A 25,752-nucleotide genomic window follows, 5' to 3' on the forward strand; every position below is an offset into this window, starting at 1 on the left:
GTTTGTTGGCCATTTATTTATCTTCTTTTGAAAAACTTCTGTCCATGTCTTTTGCCTGCTTTTTAATGGGGTTAAATTTTTTTCTTGCTGACTTGCTTGAGTTCTTTGTAGATTCTAGTTATTAGCCTTTTATTGGAAGTATAGATTGCGAATATTTTTTCCCATTCTGTAGGTTTTCTGCTCTGTTGATTATTTCTTAGCTGTGTAGATGCTTTTTAATTTAATTAAGCCCCATTTATTTATTTTTGTTGTTGCTATAGTAGCCATTGGGGTCTTAGTCATAAATTATTTGTCTAGATCAATGTCTAGAAGAGTTTTTCCTCCATTTTATTCTAGAATTCTTATGGTTTCATATCTTACATTTAAGTCTTTTATCCATCTTGAATTAATTTTTTGTGAGTGGTGAAAGATAGGGGTCCTGTTTCATTCTTCTGCATGTAGCTATCCAATTTTCCCAGCACCATTTATTAAATAGCGCTTCTTTTCCCCAGTGTGTGGTGTTGTCTGCTTTGTCAAAGATCAGTTGGGTGTAGGTAGATGGTTTTTTATCTGGGTTCTCTATTCTGTTCCACTGGTATATGTCTTTATTTTGGGGTGTTATTTTAAATGCATTGGGTTGCCATTGACATATTCAAAGCAGGGGAATGATGTGAAATGATTTATGTTTTTGGAAGATTTTTATTTTCCTATAGGAAGAATGGATTGTAGAGAGGCAAAAGTGGAAGTGGAGAATGGTTAGGAGTTTATTATAGTAGGCTAAGTAGATGGTCATGATTGGACCGTGGGAGCCACTAAAAGTTTTTTTAGCTTGGAAATGATGTTCACAAAGCGTGGGGTGATAAAATGAACATGGTAACCTACTGTAGATTAACTGGGGAAGGGGTGACAGGAGAGAGAATGAGTCAGAGACCAATTAGGAAGACATTGAAAAACTTCATGTATAGGATTGTTTGTTAGAGCAAGAATTAAGAATGGAGGCAGTGTGAATGGAAAGGAAAAAGACTTTGCAAGACAATGAAGGAAGAATCGACTGGGCTTTTTGTCTGATTCGGTGTCAAGAGAAAAGAAGGCATCAAGGATGATTTGAAGCCTGGGTTACTATGGGAGTATTAGTAGAGAATTTTGGAACAGTGTCTTTGAGGTGTATGTATGGAATGTTTGGTTTTGGTTTCTGGGTTTGTTTGTTTGTTTGTTTGTTTGTTTTTTTAATGTTCTCCCATTGGTTTGAAAAGTGTTTGGTTTTAGATGTGATATTGAGGCCACTGCCTCCATATAGGACTGTTTATAGAACTGCCCCATGTGTGTGCACACGTGCCGGCACACAGTACTTTTATTATCTCTCTGTCCTTGCAGAGCACCAGGCTCTAAGAGTTGCTCCCATCCTTGCTGCTGACCTGCAGAGCAGAAATCTTTTTACCTGTTGTTACCAAGATATGAAAATTTTTTTACCCTTAATTCAAGGGGAAGTTTTTTTAAGGTAAACTTTTACTGGGAAGCTAAGGGGAAAAAAAGAGCATTTTATATTTGTATATTGCATTATAGTTTTTAAAGTTCTTCTGTACAAAAATGCTTTTAAGTAGGTAAGGTAGATATCATTATCCCAATTTTGCAAATGAGGAAACTGTGACTTGTAAAGAGTTTGACAACACAAGATAGTACCCTAGAAAATGACAGTCAGAACCTGATACAAACCTTTTGATTGGTATCTAGTACTCAGTGCCTATCCTAAAGAATAATTCTTGATAAATTCACAGAACATAGATCTCTTGATTCAAGTCCTTGAGTCTTCCTTTGCTGTTTATGGCTTATGGTCATGTAACTGATTATTTTTCCTAGCTTCAGCCTTGTCTAGAGTGAGAGAGAAGTGGTACTTTTGGGTTAGCAGAACCCTGACACCAAGGTTTGACCCAATTCTCAATTGCTTCTAGATGTTGATTATAGTCTTCTCTCCAGTTACTAGTCCCCTTAGTGGCTCAGCCCTTCCCCCGACCTTATGCTCATTGTGCTTGCTTCTGTGTGTCCTGGTCCCCTGGACAGGCAAGGCATTCTCTTCCCTGGTTGACGGAGAGTGATCTACTTTGAGCCTTAAAAGACCAGAAACTGGCTGCAGAGCATTAGGGACGGCTGTGGTGACAGATATCTTCCTGCTTGGGATGGCCAAAAGGAGGGTAAAGGAGAGGTTGAGAGACGTAAATGAGAAACATTTCACACGGTGTGAGGGAGTAGAAAAGGTGGACGATCCCAAGGTAGGTTTGTGGGTGAGGATCTGGGTGGTGGAACTAAGTCCCAAATGTACAAAGTCCAAGTAACAGCAACTGAAGTAAAGTAGAGAGAAGGGTATTTAATATTTGACATTAAGAAGTTTGAGGAATTCTTGGGTTAATCTTTTTTAAGTGATAAGTTATAGATCTGAAACCATCTAATAAAATATAATTTAAAAACTAAAGTTTGGGCCAGAGAAGATAAAAGAGAAGTGGTATGAAAGGACAGTGTATTTGGATAAAAGTATTTTAGATTTATTTGAATTTGTATCACTGAGGGAAATATGCTAAAATATTAGTGGTAAATTTAATAGTAACCTTGAACCTAAAAGTTTGCCTTTAATTTGTTTTTTATCTGTGTTCTTGTACTGCTCTACAGTTTAAGATACCAGGGATTTCATATTACAGATCATTTCCCCAAATCCAAAGCTTGTGAATTCTGAGAGTCTAATTTGTTTTATTTATTTAAATATAAGGAAGCTATTCTGCTGTCTATTGTTTAAGACTATAAAGTCATTATCTTTAGATATCATTTTAAAGAACAATTTTCCTATCATAATTATCTTTACTTAATGTAGTTCTCTTGAGTACATGGGCAAAAAATTTTAAGTACCAGTTGTTCAAACTTGAAAATTCTTAACAGTATTATAGTGCCTCTATGTACAGGAATAGAGAATTTTTTAAAAATGCATTTACCATATTATTCCAAATCTCCTTAGTATTTGTTATAGAGCAAATGACAAAATATTAAATAGTATTGAGAGATTGAGAATAAGAACCAGAAGGAAAATAAGGTTTGTATTTGCCAGAACTAGCAAGAAAATTTAATTGACATTGTTTAAAAAAAAAAAAACCAAAAAGAAAATTTAATTGACATTGTTTAAAAAAAAAAACTGTTTATTTAAAAGATATTTTCTGGAAAACAGCAAATCTGAAAGAACCACTTAGCTGTTAAAATTTGAGATCCATAGTCACTGACCATTTTGGTAGGTCTCTGGGCAGTCTGTAAAAATAGTTCCATGGGAAACTGATATAGGGACTTGTCCTCTGTTCCCATTTCTGAAAGATTTCCCAGAACTCTCTGAGTACACACATATAAGTGAGCCAACTCACAGATATGTTATTTTAATAGGAGAGGCTGTGTGTAGGGGCCAGGTCTCAATCAGAAGGAGAATTGCTATAATTTATTGTCTTCTGCTCAAAATTATTGTTCTACTGAAGAAGCACCAGGACTGCTAATGCAGCTCTGCTTTAGAACATCGACATTTCCCGCTTCTTGCCCCACCTCTTAGGTTCCTAAGTGGCAGCATGAGGAAAGCTCCAGCCAAAAAGTACAACTTCTGCCTATAATCTTTTATTTATTTTTATCCTTGTAAACTGGGCTAGAAAACCTTGGGGGGGGGAGAGTCCCTATTTTTCTTTCTTGAACCCTGAGCCATTTCTAAGCATATGCTCCTACTTTCTTTTCTCTATCAAAAGATGCCTCCCCAAAATAGGTTCAAAGGAGAGACAGCAGGAAAAGAACCAAAGACTCCCTTTATTTATTTATTTATTTTTTTTGAGACAGAGTCTTACTCTGTTGCCCAGGCTAGAGTGAGTGCCGTGGCGTCAGCCTAGCTCACAGCAACCTCAAACTCCTGAACTCAAGCGATCCTCCTGTCTCAGCCTCCCGAGTAGCTGGGACTACAGGCATGCGCCACCATGCCCGGCTAATTTTTTCTATATATATTTTTAGCTGTCCATATAATTTCTTTCTATTTTTTAGTAGAGATGGGGTCTCGCTCTTGCTCAGGCTGGTCTCGAACTCCTGATCTCAAACGATCCGCCCACCTCGGCCTCCCAGAGTGCTAGGATTACAGGCGTGAGCCACCGCGCCTGGCCAAGACTCCCTTTAAAGCCTCAGATACTCCTCAACTCTCTTAGATATAAGACTATTTATTTCCTTCCTACCAAAGTCCTCAGCATTAAATCTCACTTTTTCCAGTGGAAAGAGGAAATATTAATATCTAATCCATATGGTGAGTCATTCTACCATTTCTCAACTTGTGTGTCTGTACTATAAACATGCTGTTTTTAAAAGGCTGTTTGGCTAAGTTGGCTCCTCAGTCAGCTCTCCAGTTGTTTTTTGTTTTATATCTTCTTACTTGCAAGGGCTCCTAGAGATTGGAGTGGGTGAGGTGGGATGTAGGTCTAATAAGGTTATATAAGGAGTTCTAAATTTCAAAGTTCTACCCAGGCCATAAATGTAAACATCATGGTAAACTAAAGTGATTTGCATAGTTTCACACGCAATCAGAGAAGTCTACTAGATCCTCTCTGGGGTTGTATAACCTAGGGAGGAGGGCCCTTGTCCACCCAATGTCACCAGAATGTACATTCCACATGAAAGATGCAGTACATGCTAGCACCCATCTAGCACATAATTTAGAACATGGAAGGGTACAGATTACAATGGAATTATGAAAAATAAACCATTATGTTGAAGTTGATGTATACTCATGTGTCACTTAACAACAGGGATGTTCTGAGATGTAAGTTGTTATGCAATGTCATGTTGTGTAAACATCATAGAGTGAACTTACATAAACCTAAATGGTGTAGACCACTATACACCCAAGCTGTGTAATATAGCCTCTGCTCCTAGGCTACAAACCTGTACAGCATGTTACTGCACTGAATACTGTAGGCAGTTGCAATACAGTGATAAGTATTTGTGTATGTAAATATATCTAAACATAGAAAAGGTACAGTAAAAATACAATATTATAATCTTATGGGACCACCAGTTGTATATGTGGTCCATCATTGACCCAAGTGTCATTATGTGGCACACCTCTGTATTTTACATTTCTACCATGAATCATGACTAGGACTAGAACCTTAGGGGGTGAGGGTAGCATGTAAAATAGGATGTAAAGTTGTAGCCTTACTGGTTCTCAGTGTCCTTACTTGTAAGATAATGAGATTGGTTAGATAATCCTGGATGGCCTTCCAGCTTTAAAAATTTCATGGAAATACGGTCATGTATAGGCTAGATGTGTAGTAGACACATCCAGATTTGTGTAAGAACCTAAAGACACTCTAAGATGTTCATATAATAACCAAATCGCCTGAAGACTCATTTCTTATAATGTATCCCTGTCACTAAATGACACATGACTGGAGTTAAGTTTCTTCTAAGAACACAGTTAATCTCATATGTCTTCAAACTTATTTGAGGTGAAGTCTGGTTTAAATTTTATGGACTATTTAGAAAATAAGGAATAGTTTGCAAAAATTATAGTTCCTATATTTTGAAACAATACTGAATAAATGAATAAGTAAGAATGCCATTTAAGTAGCACTTTATATAAATTAAATCTGCCATATAAATTAAGTCTGGTAAGGTAGGTTTAATGAGGTTGAGGTTTCTGAATAGGCCTGGAATCATATTTATGCTATTAATTTCTTGATAAACTTTTTTTTTTTTTTTTTTTTTTTGAGACAGAGTCTCACTCTGTTGCCCAGGCTAGAGTGGATAAACTTTTTTTAAAAGGAAAATTTAACTTCATTCTAACCCTGGATTTTCACAAAATTACAATTAGGGAGAATTATAATAAGTAATTGAAATGAAAAAAATAAATTTCAAAGATACTCTCCTTGCTTTATACCTGTACTAGATAGATGCTGTAGTTGAACTTGAAATCCAGGTAGGCCACAAGGTGGCACCATTAGGCCATAAATAAAGTTCTGTTGTAGCTAGAAAAAACTGATTTTTTAAAAAATTAAATAACTCTATTACATAAGTAATACATATGCATGAAAGACTTTATATTGACTTCCCAGTGCTTACTTAATATCTTTATTTTATAATTATAGATTATAAACCAGAAACTTCCAAGGGAGGAATTCTCTTGCTAAGAATTTTAAATATGATAAAATTACATGGTAAAGATTTTGGAAAATACTAAAGTTATTAGAATAAAATAAAATATCCAAAATAACCAATATTCCTTTTGTGAATAGTTAATTTTGGTTTATTCTAATGCAATATCTTTTCTAAAAGTTGAGTTGTACCTAAACTCTAACAATGCAAACAAGTACTAGTTAAGTAATATAAACATTGTCAGGGATATATCAGGAATTCTTGTGTGGTGTCTTTTGATTTCCTGGAGAAATAAAAATTTAGGTAAGTATTTTCTTCTTATCCCAACGAGTAAGAAATACTTGAGAATAATGAGTCTAGGAGTTTAATTACTTCCTGTCAAGTAGAAGACATTTCCAAATATTTTATTATTATTTTTCCACACTTTAAGAAGTTTACTTTGTATGAGATGATTACAGAGTTAATTCAACATATGTGTGCTAGACTGTTTCCTATAAAGTAAGAAACGCTTCCAGATATTGTTTTCCCGAAGTTTAAAAAAGAAGTTCACTTTGAATGAAATGATTGTAAAGAATTAATTTGAAATGTATACACTAGAGTATGTTTCCCCTTATGTAATCTTTGATGAAGAGGTTTGCTAAACCAATTCATTAAACAAAAAAGAATCTTATAAAACAAATTTATTGATTTGGGTTTTTTTTAACTCATGAAATGAGTATAATGATAGTATGTACTTACCTTATAGAGTTTCTGTGAGGATTAATGAGTTATTACAGGAAAAACACGCAGGACAGTGCCCGAAGTATAACTTCATCAGTGTCAAATATTGTGTATTTCAAATGTTGCTAAGCAATTGTTTGCATAGTAATAGCAAACATGAAAACAAGAAATTCTTTCTTCCTTTTTCATTGACCTTAGTTCCTTAAGAACATCTACTAAGTAATACCTGATTAACCTCATTTTAATTATATGAACTTAATATAATGAACTGACTTTTCTGTAAGTATCATTCTGTAATTCACATAGTTCAAATTTTTAACCTCACCTTTACTATGTTAATGAAGTTTTAATTATAATTATGAATTTATTGATAGCTTGGCATTGATGATATCATGAACTTAATAATTTTAGACACAACCAATTAGACTACAGTGTTGGAAATACCACATAATGTGAGTTCTCCACAGATTTTGATATAAAGTAAAACCGTGTCTGTGGTGGAACCAGATCTATCTAAAAATTGCTCTTTTTGAACTTGTATTATTTTTGAGCCTTGGAAATGAAATTCAGAGGGTTCTACTAATAATCTTCCTCCTTCCAATGTTCTTCATAGTACTGGGATATCTTGAAAGGAAAGTGTTCTTAGTCCTTCCTTTTATTTACTTGCTACCATGCTTTCAGAAAGATGGTGACCCTTTTCCTTTTTTAAGAACCCAAAGTAAATATTCACATATTTTGTCCTTATTTAGGACAGATAACTCGAAGGTTAAAAATTAGAATCCTAGCCATGTGATCAGTGAGAATTTATTTCCTAGGCACTTCTGATACAATCTTCAAAAGAAATAGATAACTAAGTATCTTAAATCCAGCCTAGTGTACTATGAACTATTAAATATAAACCAGAATTTTGCAAGTGTTATAGTGAGCAAAGAAAGCATTGTGTCAAGATTGCTGTCACAGTAAAATTACCCATAAAGAAATGAGACTGGTTCCATAGCCATCCATTAGTCAGCCTCATCTGTGTCACATCTTTTAAATACATTGCCTAAGAACCCATTATGATAGTCACATTTCGACCAAAAAGATTATTTTAAAATTCTTTTAGACTATCTGCATTTGATTAGCTGAGAATGTTAATGAATTTGAATCTATGCAATAGGAAAAATATAGAGCAAACTCTTTTTTAACATGCTAAGGAATACAGTAAGAAAATTATGGCACATACATGCAATAGAATGCAGTTGTCCTTTGGTATCCATGGGGAATTGATTTCAGCACCTTATTTAGATACCACAATTTGCCGATGCTCAAGTCGCTTATATAAAATGGTGTAGTATTTGCATTTAACCTATAGTACCTATACTACCTATACTAGTAACCTATAGTACCTATACCTATACCTGGTCCCTCCCATATACTTGATTGCTTATACTACCTAATACAGTGTGAAATGCTATGTAAATAGCTATTATACTGTATTGTTTAAGGGAATAATGACAAGAAAAAAAGTCTGTACATGTTTATCCAATTGCAAATTTTGTTGAATATTTTCAATCTATGGTTGGGTGAATCCATGGATTCAGAACCCACATAGAGGGCCATGTTACCCGTGTTCTGTATAAATTGTTACAGAACACAGGTAACATGGAAGGCTGTTCATAATACAATAAGTAAAAAAAGTTTAACATTGGTATGTATAATATGAATTAAATATGTATCTTCACTTAGGGGAAAAGAGCTAGAGGACTATAGCTTCAAAATATTAGTAATTGACCGGGTGCGGTGGCTCACGCCTGTAATCCTAGCACTCTGGGAGGCCGACGTGGGGGGGATCGTTTGAGCTCAGGAGTTCGAGACCAGCCTGAGCAAGAGCGAGACCTCGTCTCTACTAAAAATAGAACGAAATTATATGAACAACTAAAAATATATACAGAAAAAATTAGCCGGGCATGGTGGCACATGCCTGTAGTCCCAGCTACATGAAAGGCTGAGGCAGGAGGATCGCTTGAGCCCAGGTGTTTGAGGTTGTTGTGAGCTAGGCTGATGCCACGGCACTCTAGCCTGGACAACAGAGTAAGACTCTGTCTCAAACAAAAAAAAAGAAAGAAAAAGTATTAGTAATAATTATTTCTAGTTGGTAGGATTATGTGTAACTTTTATTTTCTTCTATATTTTTATATGACTAAAAATTTTTACAGTGAACTACAGAACTAGTCATAAGAATAAATGTTACTTTAAAATTCTGTGACAATGAACTTAATTAAATGTACATTCAATAAAGAATTATGGGATTCTCCCAGGTCTAAACTTCAAGAAAAATTAATGTACCAGGCACCATACAATCTGCCAGGATATATAGAAAAATCAGACCCATTTCTTGCCTTCTAGAAGCATGGTCTGGCAAGAGCTTTAGGACAATTGTGGGCAAGCAACGAAGTTTTACAGTAACTGTTTTCTCCTGATTTTCTTGATAACTGTATAGAGGAGCATGGCTCATTGGAAATATAGACTAAATATGAAGCCCTACTCTGCCAGTTATAGTTTTAATTGTTAAAATTCCTGCTTGCTCACAGCTCTATTTCCTTTTTTCCCCTGCTTTATTTTTTATTTATTTGTTTTTATTAAGGGGGTACAAGTGTTTTTATTACATGGATATCTTGTATAATGCTTAATACATTGACTGTCACACTAGAAAAAAATTTTTTTGCCCTGGGGCCACAGTGTTTTGTTACGAAAATAGAATAAAAACTTCAAAAACAAAATGATCCTTTCTAATTTAATGAAAAGTTTGTTACTGTTTTCTGTGCATGAGTTATATGCAACTCACGCTACGCTGGAATCAGTTTTTACACTGCATGACGCTTGAGTTGTATGTGACTCGAGACATATTTATTGAATTTGTTTCAGAGAATTGAGTCTTCATATGCTTCAGGAGGCCCTGGCCTCAAAACTAGCATGATTTAAATACAACTCACATGGCAGTTAATTTGTTAAGTCAGGGCTTTTGGTGTGCCCATCACCAGAATAGTGTTCATTGTACCCAATAGGTAAGTTTTTATCCCACACCCACTCTCCCGCTTGCCCCCCTTTGTGGTTTCTCGTGTCCTTTATATCGCTTTGTGCCTGTGTGTACACCTCTGTTAGCTCCCACTTAAACATGGCTTTTTTCCTTCCCCAATATCTGTGGATTTGTGCATAGCTCAGGTCTTAAGAACAGTAATTTTAAAGTACTAGCAGTTAGGATTCAATAACTTCATTGGAAGTTCTTGTTTTATGGTTCTTTGACGTTATTTTATATTTTGAAACAACTGTATTGTTTTAAAAGGGTAAGAATAACCAAGGGATATAGAGAATCCAGATTTTGTAGTTCCATTTACTTTATATTATTCATTTTCTCAGTTTTTAGCACTTTTCTTTGACATTAGAAAATGGTGAGGGTAATAAGATCTGACCAAGTATCTCTCCAGCTGTGCCATTTTTTCCTTGTGTTTTGCTAAAATGTCTGATGCTTTGACCTCTAATCAGAATTGCTGTGGAGGCGTAATATAGTCAGTTCACTTGAACCAAGAATGTAGCACTGGGTCTTGCCTTTCCCAATGACTTTTCAAAATGAAAAATAAATCAGTACATCATGTATTCTTATTGATAGTGGATATAGGAGAACAACTTAAAGTTATGATATAATTATATATTAATAATAAAATAGAACATGTTCTCTTCCTTAGTTCTTAACCATCAAGAATACTATCTTAAAGTTGTGTAGATTGACCTAAGATTGTGGATCCAGAGTTTGAGATACAAAAGAAAAAGAATAGTAGAACTTTCCATCAAGTCATTGGATCATAAGCTTTCGCAAAAACCTCATTATTATTTTGTCATTAGGTTGAGACAAGCACTGTTTGACATTAGGAGCTCTTGTTGAGATTTAGGTGACTGCCTCATCCCAAAAGATGAATGATTCCATCCTCATGAAGTCTCACGGGCAGTGCCACAGAGCACAAAGTGAAGAGTTTTAAATGTTAGACTGCCCGTGTTCTCTAAAACCCGTCCCCTGGAGTTCTGCTTTTCACAATCCCAGCTCGTCTGCCTCTGAACCAGTCAATGGACACTGTCCCTTATGGACACTATCCTTTATGAACCATGGCCCTGGTTAACAACCAGCATGTTTTCTGGGGCTTACGGATTTCCATATTGACTATTCTTGTACTGAGCCATATGGTTTTTTTCTCTGCCAGGAACCAGTTCTTTTTTTCTTTCTTGGAGGTTTTTACTCTCCAGTAGATGTCACCCCATTGCCAGAAGTGGCTCTGTTAGCAGGAGATCAATGTACTACACAAGCTTTCTTCAGTACAGGAGAGGACAGTCTCTCCAGAACTGCACCAGCCTAGGGAGGATAATAACTATTCTTTTTTGAGTGCTAAGTCACACAGCTAGTAAGTAGCTGAGCTGGGGTTCAAAGCCAGGCAGACCAGCTCCAGACACATTCTGGGTGGAGTAGCCAAGTCCTCTTAGCAGCATCTGACAATAGGAAAAACGGCCTCTCAGTGGTACATTCCTAGAGTTGCCCCTTTCAGGAGAGTCAGACTGCCACATCTCTTCCTTTCCTCCTTTCTCCACCTCCAAGAGCAGCCTTCATTATGCTTAGCTTTCACATTCATTCATCGAGGAACACACTCAGCCCTGAGTGAATCTTGAAAGATGCTAGTTCACGGTTTACACTCATATTAGTGCCTCTAACTCTGCTTGTAGAATGGTTCTTATTAAATACTCCCTTTGGTTAACACCAGGGCATCCACCTGTGCCCTTCCACATGCTTGGTTGTACAAGGTCTTCCATAAATAAGCTCACACCAGACAAATGACTGGAAAAATGACCTCACATCTTTTTTGCATGGGAGAGAGAGGCACATTCACATTCAACAGTCTTTCAGTCAAAATCTTTAGGCCTTCATATGACCCGATACTTGCACTCCTGACCATTTATCCCAGAGAAACGAAGATTTACATTCACATAAAAACCTGTGCACAAATATTTGCAAGAGCTTTAACATAAAGCCCAAAACTGGAGACAACCAGATGTCCTTCAGTAGGTGAACTATTAAACAAACTCTGGTACCTCCATACCATAGAATACTACTTAGGAATAAAAAAGGAACAAATTATTGATACACACACAGTACCTGCATGAATCTCAGAGATTTATGCTAAGTGAAAAAGTCCCAAAAGTTCCATACTGTATGGTTCCATCTTTAACAACATTATTGAAATGACAGAATTATAGAAACTGAAGACAGAATAGTGGTTTCCAGGGGTCAGAATGGGAGCAAAGTAGGTATAGCTTTAAAAGAGCAACATGTGAGAGATTCTTTGTGGTGAAGGAAATGTTCTGTGTCTTGACTGTATCAATGTCAATATCCTGGTTGTGGTATTGTATTAGGCTATTATTAGTAAGTATGAAATGTCTGATTTCCTTAAGTACTAAGTTTTACTATTGATATCTCTGACATTTCACTTTGACACTTCTTGTTTTATTTTTATCGTGATGGTACATCCTCAGTTTTTCAAACACACATTTTGGCTTATTATCTTTCAAATTTTCTTTAGAGCAATTGTGAAACCATGGATAAGTCAAAAATTCATGTTATTTTTGACTATGAGTTCCACCGTGGAACCAATGCAGTGCAGATAGCTCAAAATGTCAACAGAGTGTTTGGGAAGGATGTGGCTAATGAATGCACAGTACGTCAATGGTTTGAGAAGTTCCATTCTAGTGATTTTAATCTTGAAAATGAGCCACGTGGGCGACCTGAGATAGCAAAACTGTGTCGATAGTTTAGGCAGATACTTTGATTAATTGTACTGCTTCTTGTTTGAGATATAATAAACTACATTTGTGATTTGAAATCATACATTTCGTATTTAATGACCTAATAGTATAGTTTTGCAAGATGTTACCAATGGGGGAAACTGCTTTAAGGGTACACAGGATCTCTCTGTTATTTCTTACAACTGCATATGAATGTATAATTATCTTTAAATAAAAAGTTTAAGAATCTTTAGTCCTCTTCACCCCTTGAACAACAGTTAATATGTATTGTGGTTTTTATCACTTTATGATTTCTTGGGGAAACTATTAATAGATTTCTAGTGATTAAAGTCTAATTCCAGTCTTGGAAATTTTCTTGGCAGGTTTCTAGTAATTTAGTCTAAACATTTCTATAATATTAAATATGAATTACATATAAATCTGTAACTTGATCAAGTGTGTTTTCTTATGGGGCCTGGTCATATCAAAAGAAAATGGCACGAGCAATGTCTTTCTAGTGGATCTAAGAGAACATTAAGATTTTGGGGGGATGTAACTATATGATCTATAATTCTATCTCCAGATGAAAAGCAAAAGTTGTTCTTTTCATAATGTGAATTCTCCTACCTTCAGAAGAACTCACTTGCACCATTTTAATTAATATTGAAAATGAAGCCAAATCCTGTGTTAGAGAGGCTTTAATCGTGAAGACTGTGCTTCAGTGGTCAGGATAAGAGAGGAAAAGTACTAGGCTTTGGGTGAATTCAGAATATTTGTTTAAGGAAATCAAATTAAGTGGCTCAATGAGATGAAGCTTGTTTAAATTAATATTATGGGATCACAGAAAACTAGGAAACAGTTGGGGAGGGCAGTTGTTTTGTGTATTATCGTGGCTTCCTCATCCTTACTGGTACTTTTGTGGGACTGACCCTCACATGCCGCTTGCCAGCCACTGTCATCAGGTCCAGCCTAGCACTGATAGCCCTTATGATACAACCTGACTTACATATCGTAAATGGAGCTTCATAAAATACCATTAATTATTTCCCTATATAAATTTAGGGATTTGGTAGCAGTGAACATGAATGACGAGTTAAAAGTTAACCTGAGTTTCAGCCTGACCATGAATTTGGGATTTGGATTTTATATCCCACCACTTAGCATGGTATATGGCACATTTCAGGCACACAGTAAATGTCTGTTTAATGAATTAATACTGCTTTTTTGTGGTCCATGGTCCCTCCAGAGAAGAGTTGAGTGGGCAGACAGGGTAATCGCCTGGTCTCTCAGTACACAGAGGTGTGGCCTGAGTGGGCCTGACAGCACAGAAGTGTGAGAGTAGGCAGCACCGTGCTGCGGGGGCGGGCAGGCGGGCTGTCTGGAGAACACTGCACGTAGCTCTGGGCCAGATTTTCCTGCACACTCAGGGGAAAGGACAGTCTCAGGAACAGATTTAAAGAGATTTAAATACCAGCATTCAAGAGAGATTAGAAATATTTTTTCTTAAATGTATCCTGTTTGGTTTAAACATAAGTATTAGCTGTTGTTACCCTTTTCCCCTCATTATGAATAGTATTTTATTTCTAAAAATGCCTTTGTAGACTAATCTGGGAGATAGCCTCCATTTTATAATGTGAGAAATATGCATTCTGAATTCCAAATAATGACTGAGAGTAAATTTTCAGAGCCCAGTTTGTTCTCTACTGAGGGTACAAAATTTGATGCTTTTTCTTTTATCTTTCTGTCCATGCTTTCTTGTTTGTGAGCAACAGAGCAGCTCCTTATTGAGCCCTTCTTTTTTTCCTTTCCACTACCTTATTACCTGTCAGATACTTTACTGGCCTCACATGTTGATGCCTTACCCACAGATTTTCTGGTTAATATCTGCAGGTCCCACTGGCCTATCAGTATCTAATAGAACAGCAAGTTCTTTTTCATGCCACATCTTTGTTATAACTGAGTTTTCTATTTACTGTAGATCCTTGCCGGCACATTGTAGCATTTTTGGTGAACCTTCGTAAGAATTCAGAGACACTGCTGAGTGACCACTGAAAGATCTCATCTTAAGGCTTGCGTGAGTATTCTCTACTGTGGACTTCCTCACGATGTGTGAAACCTCCAGTGAACTGTGGCCTTGCTTTAGGGCAGATTCAGTTCTGTGATCAAGATGAAAAATGTTGTCTGTCATTGGACTTTATTAAATGTGAGGGTAAGTTTAGCAGTTTCTTAAGGACTCAGAGAAACTGACAAAATACACTACACTTATTCCTACCTAAAAAATAGACAGAAATGGCATGTGTTTTTTACTGAGCCAACATTCAGAAGAATCTGTCTGCAAACCACAAAAATTCTTACTTTGTTTGAATCAAAAATACCAAGTAGATTGTTTTTTATTATCTAGTTTTACAGAATTTAATCAAAACACATTACCTCTTGAAATCCCTTGATATATGGTATTATTTTTAAAATGATTTATGGTGGCTTTATCTTCTTCATGATCCAATCTAGTAAATACTATAAGGAAAAATAGATTACCTTCAAAAAAGAATTCTTGAATAATTTATTGAGCAATTTCTTCTCATTAAGTTAATTTTTAAAAATCATTAAGTGTTATAATATGAAATTTATTTTATCTTGATCTCTGTAATTCTTAATCACAAGCAGATTTTTCTCTTTATTGGAATTAACCTTAACAGCTCCTTCTCACCCTTCATATCCAATGAGTCATTAAGTTGTGCTAATTCTATCTTCTCTATTCTTCTCCAGTATGTCCCCTTCTATCTACCACTGCCTTAGATGGCCATCATCATTTCTTGCCTAGATTACTACATGGCCTACTGATTGATATCCCCTGCCTCCACCTTTTCCTCTCCAATCCAGCCCCTCCATATTGCCATCCAGGTAATCTTTCTCAAAGACTAGTAAGACTGTGCCATTTCCTAGGCTTAAAATCCTTCAATGGCTCCTCACTGAAATTCAGATATAATAAACCTTACCATGGAGTTGCTAGGAAGATTAAATAAAATTCATTAAAAGTCTCTAGTTGGTGCCTGGCTCAGAATAGGACCCCGTATATTCTAATGCCAGCCCCTCTTTCCACCGAGAGCCTATGGCAGCACCAGAGCCCTAGTGTAAGGCAGCCCAGGACTAGGGGCCAGTGACTTTGCTGGGAAACCAGGGGCCAGGAATCTCACCACACTCAGCAGCCGTGCCTTTCTGAGTCTCCTTGAGGTTATGCACAAGAATAGATTGGTCTAGCATCCAATTCCATCAGTGTTCCAGAAAGAAAGAATTGACCTGATCAAGTATGCAAGCCAAGCCCATCTGTGACTAAACTTTGGTAACTTTAGAGTAAGAGAGCCATCTCTGTAAATGCATCAGTCTTTGCCTTTCTGTTTTCTTGTTTAGGTTTGTTTTCTCTTCAATTTCTTAGTAAAGTTTCTTTTGACAGGCTTTAACATTTTGTTAAATGAACCAAGGAGAAGAGAGAAAGACAGAGAGACCTAGTTGTTTGCACTTTGGTAAAGCAGAATGTTCTGAGAGTTCAGGCATTCTAGTGGGGCAGGGAAGCTTCAGTGAGAGGTATGGGCAGTCTAGTGAGCTGGGTTAGTCAGAGGGATGAGACTCACATTGGACCCACCTGGAGGTGCTGCTTCTGTCCTGCTCCTGTATTCCCAGACACCTACTTTTTTCCCCTTCACCTCTCAGTCTTCAGACAATGGGAGTTTTGCAAAATCAGGTATTGAGAAAACCACAGAACAGAGCAGAATAGGATTAATACTGCAAAAAAAAGCATAATCTGAATTGATTTCATGATATTTCCAATTTTTAAATTCAGTTTGTTACTTTCCTTAGCCTTTCTCTTTCTATGAAAACTTGAAATTTATACTATAAAGTTATAGCAGGTCCTTATGGAGTGTGTTACTTCCATGCAGGTAGTTTTGTTTACCATATAGAGTATCTCAAATACAAGAAGAAGCAAATACATGAAAGAGAACATGTATTAAGAATGTCTGTCAGCAGTGGCATATATATATGTTATATATATAGGTAGTTCTTTTAAGTTTAAAGATCACATTTATGTCTTCTGACAATGTAATAAACTTAAATCTAAGCAAGTACATCTTAGCTTTAAAAATATCTCTTAATCTTTTTATATGGTGAAAAGCAAAATAGAGCTTTATAGTAGTAATTAATTGTAATTTTGATCCAACAGATGTGAAGAAAATAAAGTAAAACATTTTAATAGAAAATAAAGTATAATTGATAACTTGTTTCTGTTTGGTAAGGTAATTTATTAGAGGCGGGAGGCCAAGAAGGATAAGAAATAGTGCTTTTCTAAATGACTTTATTGTGTTGATTTCATTTGGCTTTATCAAATCTTACCTCATGTTTCATTACAGGCGTGTTCTATCCATCATATCAGAACAATGTCCTACGTTTTTGTAAATGATTCTTCTCAGACTAACGTGCCCTTACTACAAGCCTGTATTGATGGAGACTTTAACTATTCCAAGCGGCTTCTGGAAAGTGGCTTTGACCCAAATATTCGTGACAGCAGGGGCCGAACAGGCCTTCACCTGGCAGCAGCCCGAGGGAATGTAGACATCTGCCAGTTATTGCATAAATTTGGTGCTGATCTTCTGGCCACAGATTATCAAGGAAACACAGCTCTTCACCTTTGTGGTCACGTAGATACTATTCAGTTCTTAGTTTCCAATGGACTCAAAATTGATATTTGGTAAGTTCTCTGTGGTTTTTGAAGTCTAGTCATTTCTTCACATTAATCTCTCAACCTACAGTCTAATCTCCGAGTCTCTGATTTTGTTTCCTCATTGATCAGTTGTAATAACAAGTTTAGAAAGGCATTTAGGACATTGTTATCTTGTTAGGTGAATGAGGGAACAAGGAAATGACTTCTAGATTCATGCTGAAGCAGTGTAATTTTATCTATGAAAATAGTGGCCCGTTTATGCTACTAATTAATTATATAGTATAAGACAGGGAAAAAGAAAAAAGTAACTTTTGTTGAAAATCTGTGAGCTAGACTGTGTTTACTTATGTTAGCTCATCTAATCCTCAGAGTGAATAACTCTCATGGTAGGTATTATCTTCATTTTACAGATGAGATAGTTGTGACAAAAAGGATTAAATGATTTGACAAAGGTCACAGAGTTTATAAAGGACAGAACTGGAATTTGAACCTAGTTCCCCTGACTCCAAAGCTCATGTGCCTTCTGTCATGTTTCGGGCTAGTTTCATAATCTCTCTGGGATCCAGAGTCCTTTTTAGACTGAACCAGGATTTTGTCTTTGTTTGTTTTAGTGATACCCTGTTTCTTGAGTGGGAAAGATGTCAAGACTATTGAGCTTGACCTTTAAATTACAGTTACATGCTGCCCTAATTTATCTGTATCATAATGCCCCTGAATCTGAATAAGACAGTAAATGGTTCTATTAATGTGATGTGAATTAACTGCAGGATTTAATGTGATTTGGGTTCTCTCTTGTTGTTAGTGCTAAATAGCTGAGTGAACCAAAGCAGCTTATTTGACTCCTTTTTGAAAAAATCCTTAGACTTTTTCTATATATACTCTTCCCATAAAATATAGATGTCAGATAAGAGTGAGTCTAGAACTAGACTTTCCAATTAATCTCTGAGGAGATGGTCTCTCTTTCTTTTATTTATTGTCCTTTATCCACTCTTTTGCCTATATATTCTTTCGCCTTTTCCCTGGAAGGGAAAAAAAAAATAGGTTAATTCAAAATTCACCTTCTGCCTCCATCTTTGGGTTTTAGTTTTGAGTCAATCAGGCTCATCTTTTCTTCACTGAGATCTACACAAATGGGTACTAACACTGTAACTAACAATGTAGTATAACTGCTATGATGGCCTCTTTATTTTTTGAACATTTTTAGCAATCATCAAGGTGCTACCCCCTTAGTTCTAGCAAAACGCAGGGGTGTGAATAAAGATGTCATCCGACTGCTGGAATCTTTGGAAGAACAAGAGGTAAAAGGATTTAACAGAGGAACCCACTCAAAACTGGAGACCATGCAGACAGCTGAGAGTGAAAGGTACTTGAGATATTTATTTATTTATTCATTTGTTTGTTTGAGACAGGGTCTCACTGTGTTACCTAGGCTGGCCTTGACTCCTGAGCTCAAGCAGTCCTCCTGCCTCAGCCTCCTCAGTAGCTGGGACTACAGGCACAAACCACCACACCCAGCAAGATAAAATTTTTTAAGTGGCAAGTCACTTTAAGTACCTGGATCTTTTACGGTGACTTTGTGAGCTTTATATTCTTTTACTTTCAGGTGCAGAGTTTTGATACTTTCCTTGAACTTTATATAGGCCCTTATGGCTTCAGATTACAATTGAAAAACTATAAACAGAAACTATTAATACTACATGCACATGATGTTCTGTTAGCCACCTGCTTTATTGACAGCACAAGGGAAAAGAAGCAGTTAAGAGCTGAATCTAAGGGAAGAAAGCAGGAGTTTGAGAATTTTAAGTATAGGTCACAAAAAAATGGAATTTCAAAGAAGAAGAGAAACATAAGTAAGCCTAAGAAGTTAGACAACGTTAGAAAAGACCAAAAGGTAGTTTCCATAGTAGGGAAGTGGAATGCTAAGAGACAATAAAAACAGGAGAGGGAAAGTAAGATAAGATGTAACACATACACATTTCAGGAATGTGGAAGGGACTTTCAAGTGAATTTGGAACTAATGAAATTTGGGGCTCCTATAAGTAATTGAAACTAAGATGTGACTGACAGCATGTTAAATATGTCATCATTTTTCACCTAGAAGCAGCAGAGAACAGAGTTCAGGGAGCTCTGAAAAGGTGGCAAACCATCTTTCCCTTGGCCTCACTGGCTCAACAGGTAGTCAGTAGGCCAGACCTAGTTGTTGTAGCATAAAGCTTCGTCAACCATCATGGAGTTTCAGCCATGGAGTTTCAGTGAGGTAAGAAGGATGATGAACTTACTATAGTCTCTTCCCAAAATTTTCAGTAGAATATAAATAGAACAAACAAGGGCCTAGATTAGCATCAGCTGTTGACCTAGAAGCTGATTCACTAGGACTTGAATTTAGGCTCACATAGACCACTTATCCCATCAGGATCATTGTTGGGATTGTTGTTTCTGTGAGTTCTAAATGAAATCCTCTCTAGTTTCCATAGCTCACCCTTCTTTGATTCCCCTGTGTACCCATTGCGTTCCTCTTCCTTTGTGTGCTGGTGGTTGTACTCCTTGGGGACCATTAATTCCACTCTCAAGCTTAGGTCTTTTTTGTTTAGATACTTTCAAGCACTTATTACTGTCCTAAAGAAATTAAAGAGTTTTACTTCTAGAACAGTGTATGCTTCTTATGAGTTATCGCCAAAAGCTGAGAAATACACAAGAAGTCAAAGATGCATTTGCAAGCCCTTTTTCTCTCTCCTGTGTGCTCTGGATTGGCAGTCAGAATGCCATAGCACTTTAATAATATTGAGGCAACTATTATTTGTTAAAGATTTTGCTCCTCCAAAACATGGTGTATGTTTGGGACCTTGGTATATTTTGGGGACCTTCATTTTGTTAATAGCCAGTTTCTTGGCACTTCTTTATCAGAAATATACTTTTAGCGTTAGTTTGTCTCAGTTGTGATTACTTATTAATTGAGCAGTGATTAGTCATTTGAGCAACTCAGTATGCAACACTCCTACTTCTTTCACATACCTGCCATTTCACTTCAGCATGAGAGTTTGTATTATAGTGTATAAAACCAGTTTGTCAAAAATTAATTTATTAGTACTTTCATTACCTATCTTATTCCCAGCCTTCAGTGTCATGGTACAAATGCAGTGGTTGAAGCTTAAGTTTAAAGGCAACATCATTAGGAAAATGCAAATCAGAACCACAGTGAAATGCCACTTCACACCCACTAGGATGGCTGTAATGAAAAGGACAGACAATAACAAGTGTTACCGAGGATGTGGAGAAATTGGAACCCTCAATACATTGCTGATGTGAGTGGAAAATAGTACAGCCGCTTTGGAAAAGTCTGGCCATTCTTCAAAAAGTTACACATAGAATTATCACCTGAACAGCAAGTCCACTTCTAGGTGTATATACCAAAGAAAATTGAAGCTATATATTGATACAAAAACTTGTACACAGATGTTCATAGCAGCATTATTCACAATAGCCAAAATGTGGAAACAACTCAAATGTCCATCAACTGATGAGTGAATAACCAAAATGTCTTTAGTTCATCCAATGGAATATTATTTTGCCATAAAAAGGAATGAAGTACTGATGATACATGCTACAATGTAGATAAATTTTGAAAACATGGTACATGGGAGAAGCCAGGCACAAAAAGCCACATATTATGTGATTCTGTTTATGTGAAATGTCCGGAATAGACAAATCCTTAGAGACAAATAGTAGATTACTGGTTGTTAGAAGCTGGGGGAAGGGGCAATGGGGAATGACTGCTAATGAGTACAGTTTCTTATAGAGGTGATGGAAGTATACTATTACAGAATTAGTGGAAATGGCTGTACAACTTTGAATATACTAAAAACCACTGAATTATACAGTTTAAAAAAGTGAATTTTATGGTATGTGAATTATATCTCAATTTTTAAAAAGTAGAGGAAAAATTTTAAAGAGATTGGCTAGTATGTGGCATTATGGCATAGCTGTGTAACCGCTTTTTCTAGAGTAGAATGTAATAAAGTAAGGTTTTAAATGTATTTACTACAATATTTTCCATTTCTCTTAGGATCCCCTGAGACATAGTACAACTTCTATGGGCCTTTTAAGTTGATGAAAAATATTTCCCCACTCTTCCATATTATCCTAAATTTAATTTGGTTCCCTTTTACTTTGTAGGTATGGATGACAAAGACAGTGCAGATGACACATGTTTTTTAAAAGGATTATATTCACACACACACACCCTCATTATGTTGGAGGGAATTTATTGGACAGTAGAAAGCATTTCATTACATAAAGTTTCTATAGAAAATGCTGATTGGCAGAGCTTCACGAGTTCCTAGAGAATGCGTCCTGAATTCTCATTTTATACCTAACATCTCTGAGTATGAGACTATGTCACTCAGACATAGTTAATAAATTTTATTAATATATAGGTCCAACTAAGCCTCTCCTGAGATTCTTTATCTATTATGGTTTTTACTTGGTTAGGCCTTCTTAAAGTTCTAATCTTATTTTTAAATTTGCTCAAGTTTTCTTAAATTTCTGTATTGTAGATTCCCACTGAAAATATTGTCTTTTAAAGACTAAATATCTTTTAATATTAAAAAAAAATGTTCGGATGTCAGGCAGAGTGGCCCATTAGGAAGTCAGCATCCCATGATCAGAGAATACCTCTAATACTAGTAAAGGCTGAAGGACCTTTTGTTAATGGTGTGAAGAAGTAAAGTTTTAGGTTAAAAAAAACTGCCAGTTTTGCATGTGCTTACTTGTTCATGGTACATGAGACTAAGACATTGTTTTATGCTATTTTCATGGTTCTGAGCCAAGATGCTTGGAAGAACCTAAGGGGTATAGGAAGGGTGGTCATGACCTTCTATTACATAACCAACAAATAGTTGATACATGTGATTGTGGCTATTGCGGCTTTAGTCTAGATGATACACTGTTACTGGGCCTTTCTGTCTTTCTTCTTGACAGAATTTATTTTCTCACAATTCTAGAGGCTAGAAGTCTGAGATCAAGATGTCAGCAGAGTTGGTTTCTTCTGAGGCCTCTCTCCTTGACTTGTAGACGGCTGTTCTCTTCAGGTGTCTTCACCTTCATGTCTGCTTATTTTCATTGACATAAATTCTTTTTTTTTTTTTTTTTTTGAGACAGAGTCTCACTCCGTCACCCCAGCTAGAGCGCAGTGGTGTCATCATAGCTCACTGCAGCCACCAACTCCTGAGCTCAAGTGATCTTCCAGCCTCAGCCTCCCGAGTAGCTGGGACTACAAGCATGCATTACAACACTCAGCTAATTTTTTCTATTTTTAGTAGAGACAGGGTCTTGCTCTTGCACAGGCTGGTCTCGAACTCCTGGGCTCAAGCAGCCGTCCCACCTTGGCCTCCCGAGTAGCTGAGACTACAGGCACACACCACCCCGCCCAGCTAATTTTTAAATTTTCTTTGTAGAGATGGGTTTTTGGTGTGTTGCCCAGACTGGTCTCAAACTCCTGGCTTCAAGCAATTCTCCCACTTTGGCCTCCCAAAGTGCTAGGATTATAGGTGTGAGCCTCTGGGCCTGGCCATTAATAGGGTTTTTAACTTGGCTGTCCTTATATTCAACCAAGAAACATACTCATTATGGTTTAGCAATTTCCAGCTTAAGGTAGATTGTCCAGATACCTGCGGCTATGTGTAAGTCAGTACGTAAGCATGTGAGAGTGTATGTATGTGTCAGTTGTCTTCTTGTACGTGTTGTATTATAAGTTTGGTCTTTTCTAAACAATATAGTCCCCATCGTTTTATGTTTTTGAAATGGGTGAAGTGTTTGTTTCATGCCCCTTTCTTTTCTTTTTCCTTCTTGCACAGTGCCATGGAAAGCCATTCTCTCCTCAATCCCAACCTACAGCAAGGCGAAGGAGTCCTTTCCAGCTTTCGAACCACGTGGCAGGAGTTTGTAGAAGATCTGGGCTTCTGGAGGGTCTTGCTCTTGATCTTCGTCATTGCTTTGCTGTCTCTTGGCATTGCCTACTATGTGAGTGGGGTGCTACCCTTCGTGGAAAACCAGCCTGAATTGGTGCATTAAAGCGGCTCATGGGAGATGAGGCAATTGCCTCTTTCTGACTTTGTATTTGTTCTCAGTTTCCCAAAATTCTTCTTAGTGCAAGGCAGTGAGGGCTGTACATTTTTCTCTTTGTGTTTTTTCTTATCATAATCCTTTTAGATAATAACGTGTTCATTCGAACTAACTACACCCTATAATCAAGTAAACTGCATCGTAACACTACCTCTGATTCAACCTAACTTCTTAGGTAAACCTATACATAGCCTTGTTGACAAAAACATAGAAATGACTAGAAAATGGGAGATAAAGGAAGAGGCTATGAAGTCTTTGCTATCAAAACCATACCCTGATATAGGACCAATTGAAGTATTGAAAAAGCAAAAGTATTTCTTACATGATTAGTTTTTGTTTTGTTTTTGTTTATTTTTGCAAGAGCCCCCCTTTTTTCTTTTTATTTACTTTCTCAAGGGATAGGGGAAAGTTTAAAACTTGAAGTACATTTCTCAGATCTTGTATAGCAAATTAGTATTATTAGAATGTGTTTGGTTTTTTTTAATATTTTTGAGTCTAGTCACAAACCAAACAAAACTTTTGGAAATTATCTATATTTTCTTCAAAAATGATTGATTTAAATCTTATATTTATTTGTTTTTAGAATAATTTTTTTGTAAACTACATTGCTCATTAATATCTGTGAAAAATAAACTTGAGGAATTTCCGGTTTCCCCTAGTGTTTATTTTAAAGGTATCATATTCATCAAAATTACACTCAGAAAACACTTTTTTCTACTGAATAGTTAGCAGGGAAAAATAATTCTGATATTTAATTGTCACAAGTCTGTAGTGCTATTGTTTTAGTGAAAAATTCAGTTCTATAAGCTAGCTGTGTTGTCACAGTTGTATCATAGTTCATGATTATTTCATGTGCAATCCTGTTTAGAGGCCCTCTTAGACTTTTCTTAACAATCCCATCCATATCAGTAATTCTCTGAAGGCAAGAACAGATGGAGTATTTCTGAGTTAACAGAGCTGAACAATATTGTACTGGGTGTCATAAACTGTTTATGAATGGTAATATTATGTAAATTGAAATCTGGCTCCCAAACTATATTGCAGCTTTCAGCAGTATGTTTGAAAGCCTCTTTTGTTAATGATTTTGTAATGTTTAAATCATATTCTTGGGTTATTAAAAAACAATATGAAGGCTTGATAGTTTTTCATTGGGTAAAGTCAGAAAATTATACAGAAAGAACTAATGGTTTTATTTTTTAGAACAAAAGCATCTAAGCTACTGCTAATTGAATTGTTGCTAGAATTATAAATTATAGTTTAGAATAGAATTGGTATTTCTGTGATTCTTTTTGCTTCTTGATATTTTCTCTTTTGTATTTATATATCTAATATTGAAGCTTTTTCTTTCATGTGGTTTTATCTTCTCTTAAAGAGCTGTTGTAAAATTCCTGAATAACTAGCTGCTTCAGAATCAGCTTGCAGAGTCTTGCTTTTAAGTTAGATGTGAACAAAATAAATCATACTTGGTGTAAATACAGCAAAAAAATAGTTTGCTTTAGAATAGAGAACAGTAGAACTCAAATTGAAGTATATTCAGAATGAAAGCTTTGGAAATAGCCTTTACATTTGTTTGTAAATCTAAACAGATACAAAATGGGTCAATATATATATAAATACATTGCATTTTTAAAGATTAATGTTTCCTTTTAAGTGCTGATTTCTTTGTATTCTGTTCTCTGCATTCATTATTCGGTAATACCATCAATAAATGTATTTATAAATCCTTAATCTTAATTCATTTTTTTAGTGTATTGTAATTTTTCTTTTAATTTGGGGATTTTAAAATGGATTGCAATTAGCTGTTTAAAAACAGCTTTTTTTCAAACCTGATATAATAAGTATATTGGGTTTTATATATGCTTGCCTTATAAATATTCTGAAACTAATTTGAATGATTTGCTTGTGGGTTTAAGAGTGATGATAACTACCATGATCAAGCACCTCCCAAATTATGCAGGCCACTCAGCATGCACCATCTCATTTCATCCTTATGCCCCCTTGGGCACTACATGTGCCCATTTTATAGGATAAGAAAACTGACACAGAGAAGGTTAAGTAGCTCGTCCAAGGTCAAACAGCTAGGATGTGATGGGTTCCAGATTGAGGCTCTATCGTTAATTATCAGTTTGCTCTTTCCTCCTGCCCCGCTGTCTGTCATGAATCTGACAACAAAACCATGTTTATCCAGAACCTCACCTGATGCCATGTCAGCAGGACGTCTCTAAATTGCCCACTCCTGTTCTACATACTTATCTTTTCCTCCTTCT

The 25,752-nt window shown here is 36.2% G+C and overlaps 1 protein-coding gene across 3 annotated transcripts in view; it reads left to right on the forward strand.

Annotated features, from left to right (window-relative positions):
* The window catches only part of ANKRD46 (ankyrin repeat domain 46), a 39,443-nt gene extending 14,230 nt beyond the window's left edge, over positions 1–25,213 (forward strand). For 2 of the 3 annotated variants that reach the window (XM_069466172.1, XM_069466170.1), the window contains 4 exons: positions 14,630–14,725; positions 17,055–17,392; positions 18,570–18,728; positions 23,218–25,213. In XM_069466172.1, coding sequence (XP_069322273.1) covers positions 17,082–17,392; positions 18,570–18,728; positions 23,218–23,434 — 687 coding nt within the window. In that variant the 5' untranslated portion in view covers positions 14,630–14,725; positions 17,055–17,081 and the 3' untranslated portion in view covers positions 23,435–25,213. Of the gene's footprint in view, positions 1–14,629; positions 14,726–15,514; positions 15,553–17,054; positions 17,393–18,569; positions 18,729–23,217 lie in introns of those variants that run through there. The other variant, XM_069466173.1, reaches the window with a different exon arrangement.
* Positions 25,214–25,752: the final 539 nt, after the last annotated feature.

This window comes from Eulemur rufifrons, chromosome 3 (assembly GCF_041146395.1).
Source record: "Eulemur rufifrons isolate Redbay chromosome 3, OSU_ERuf_1, whole genome shotgun sequence".
Classification (NCBI taxonomy): domain Eukaryota; kingdom Metazoa; phylum Chordata; class Mammalia; order Primates; family Lemuridae; genus Eulemur; species Eulemur rufifrons.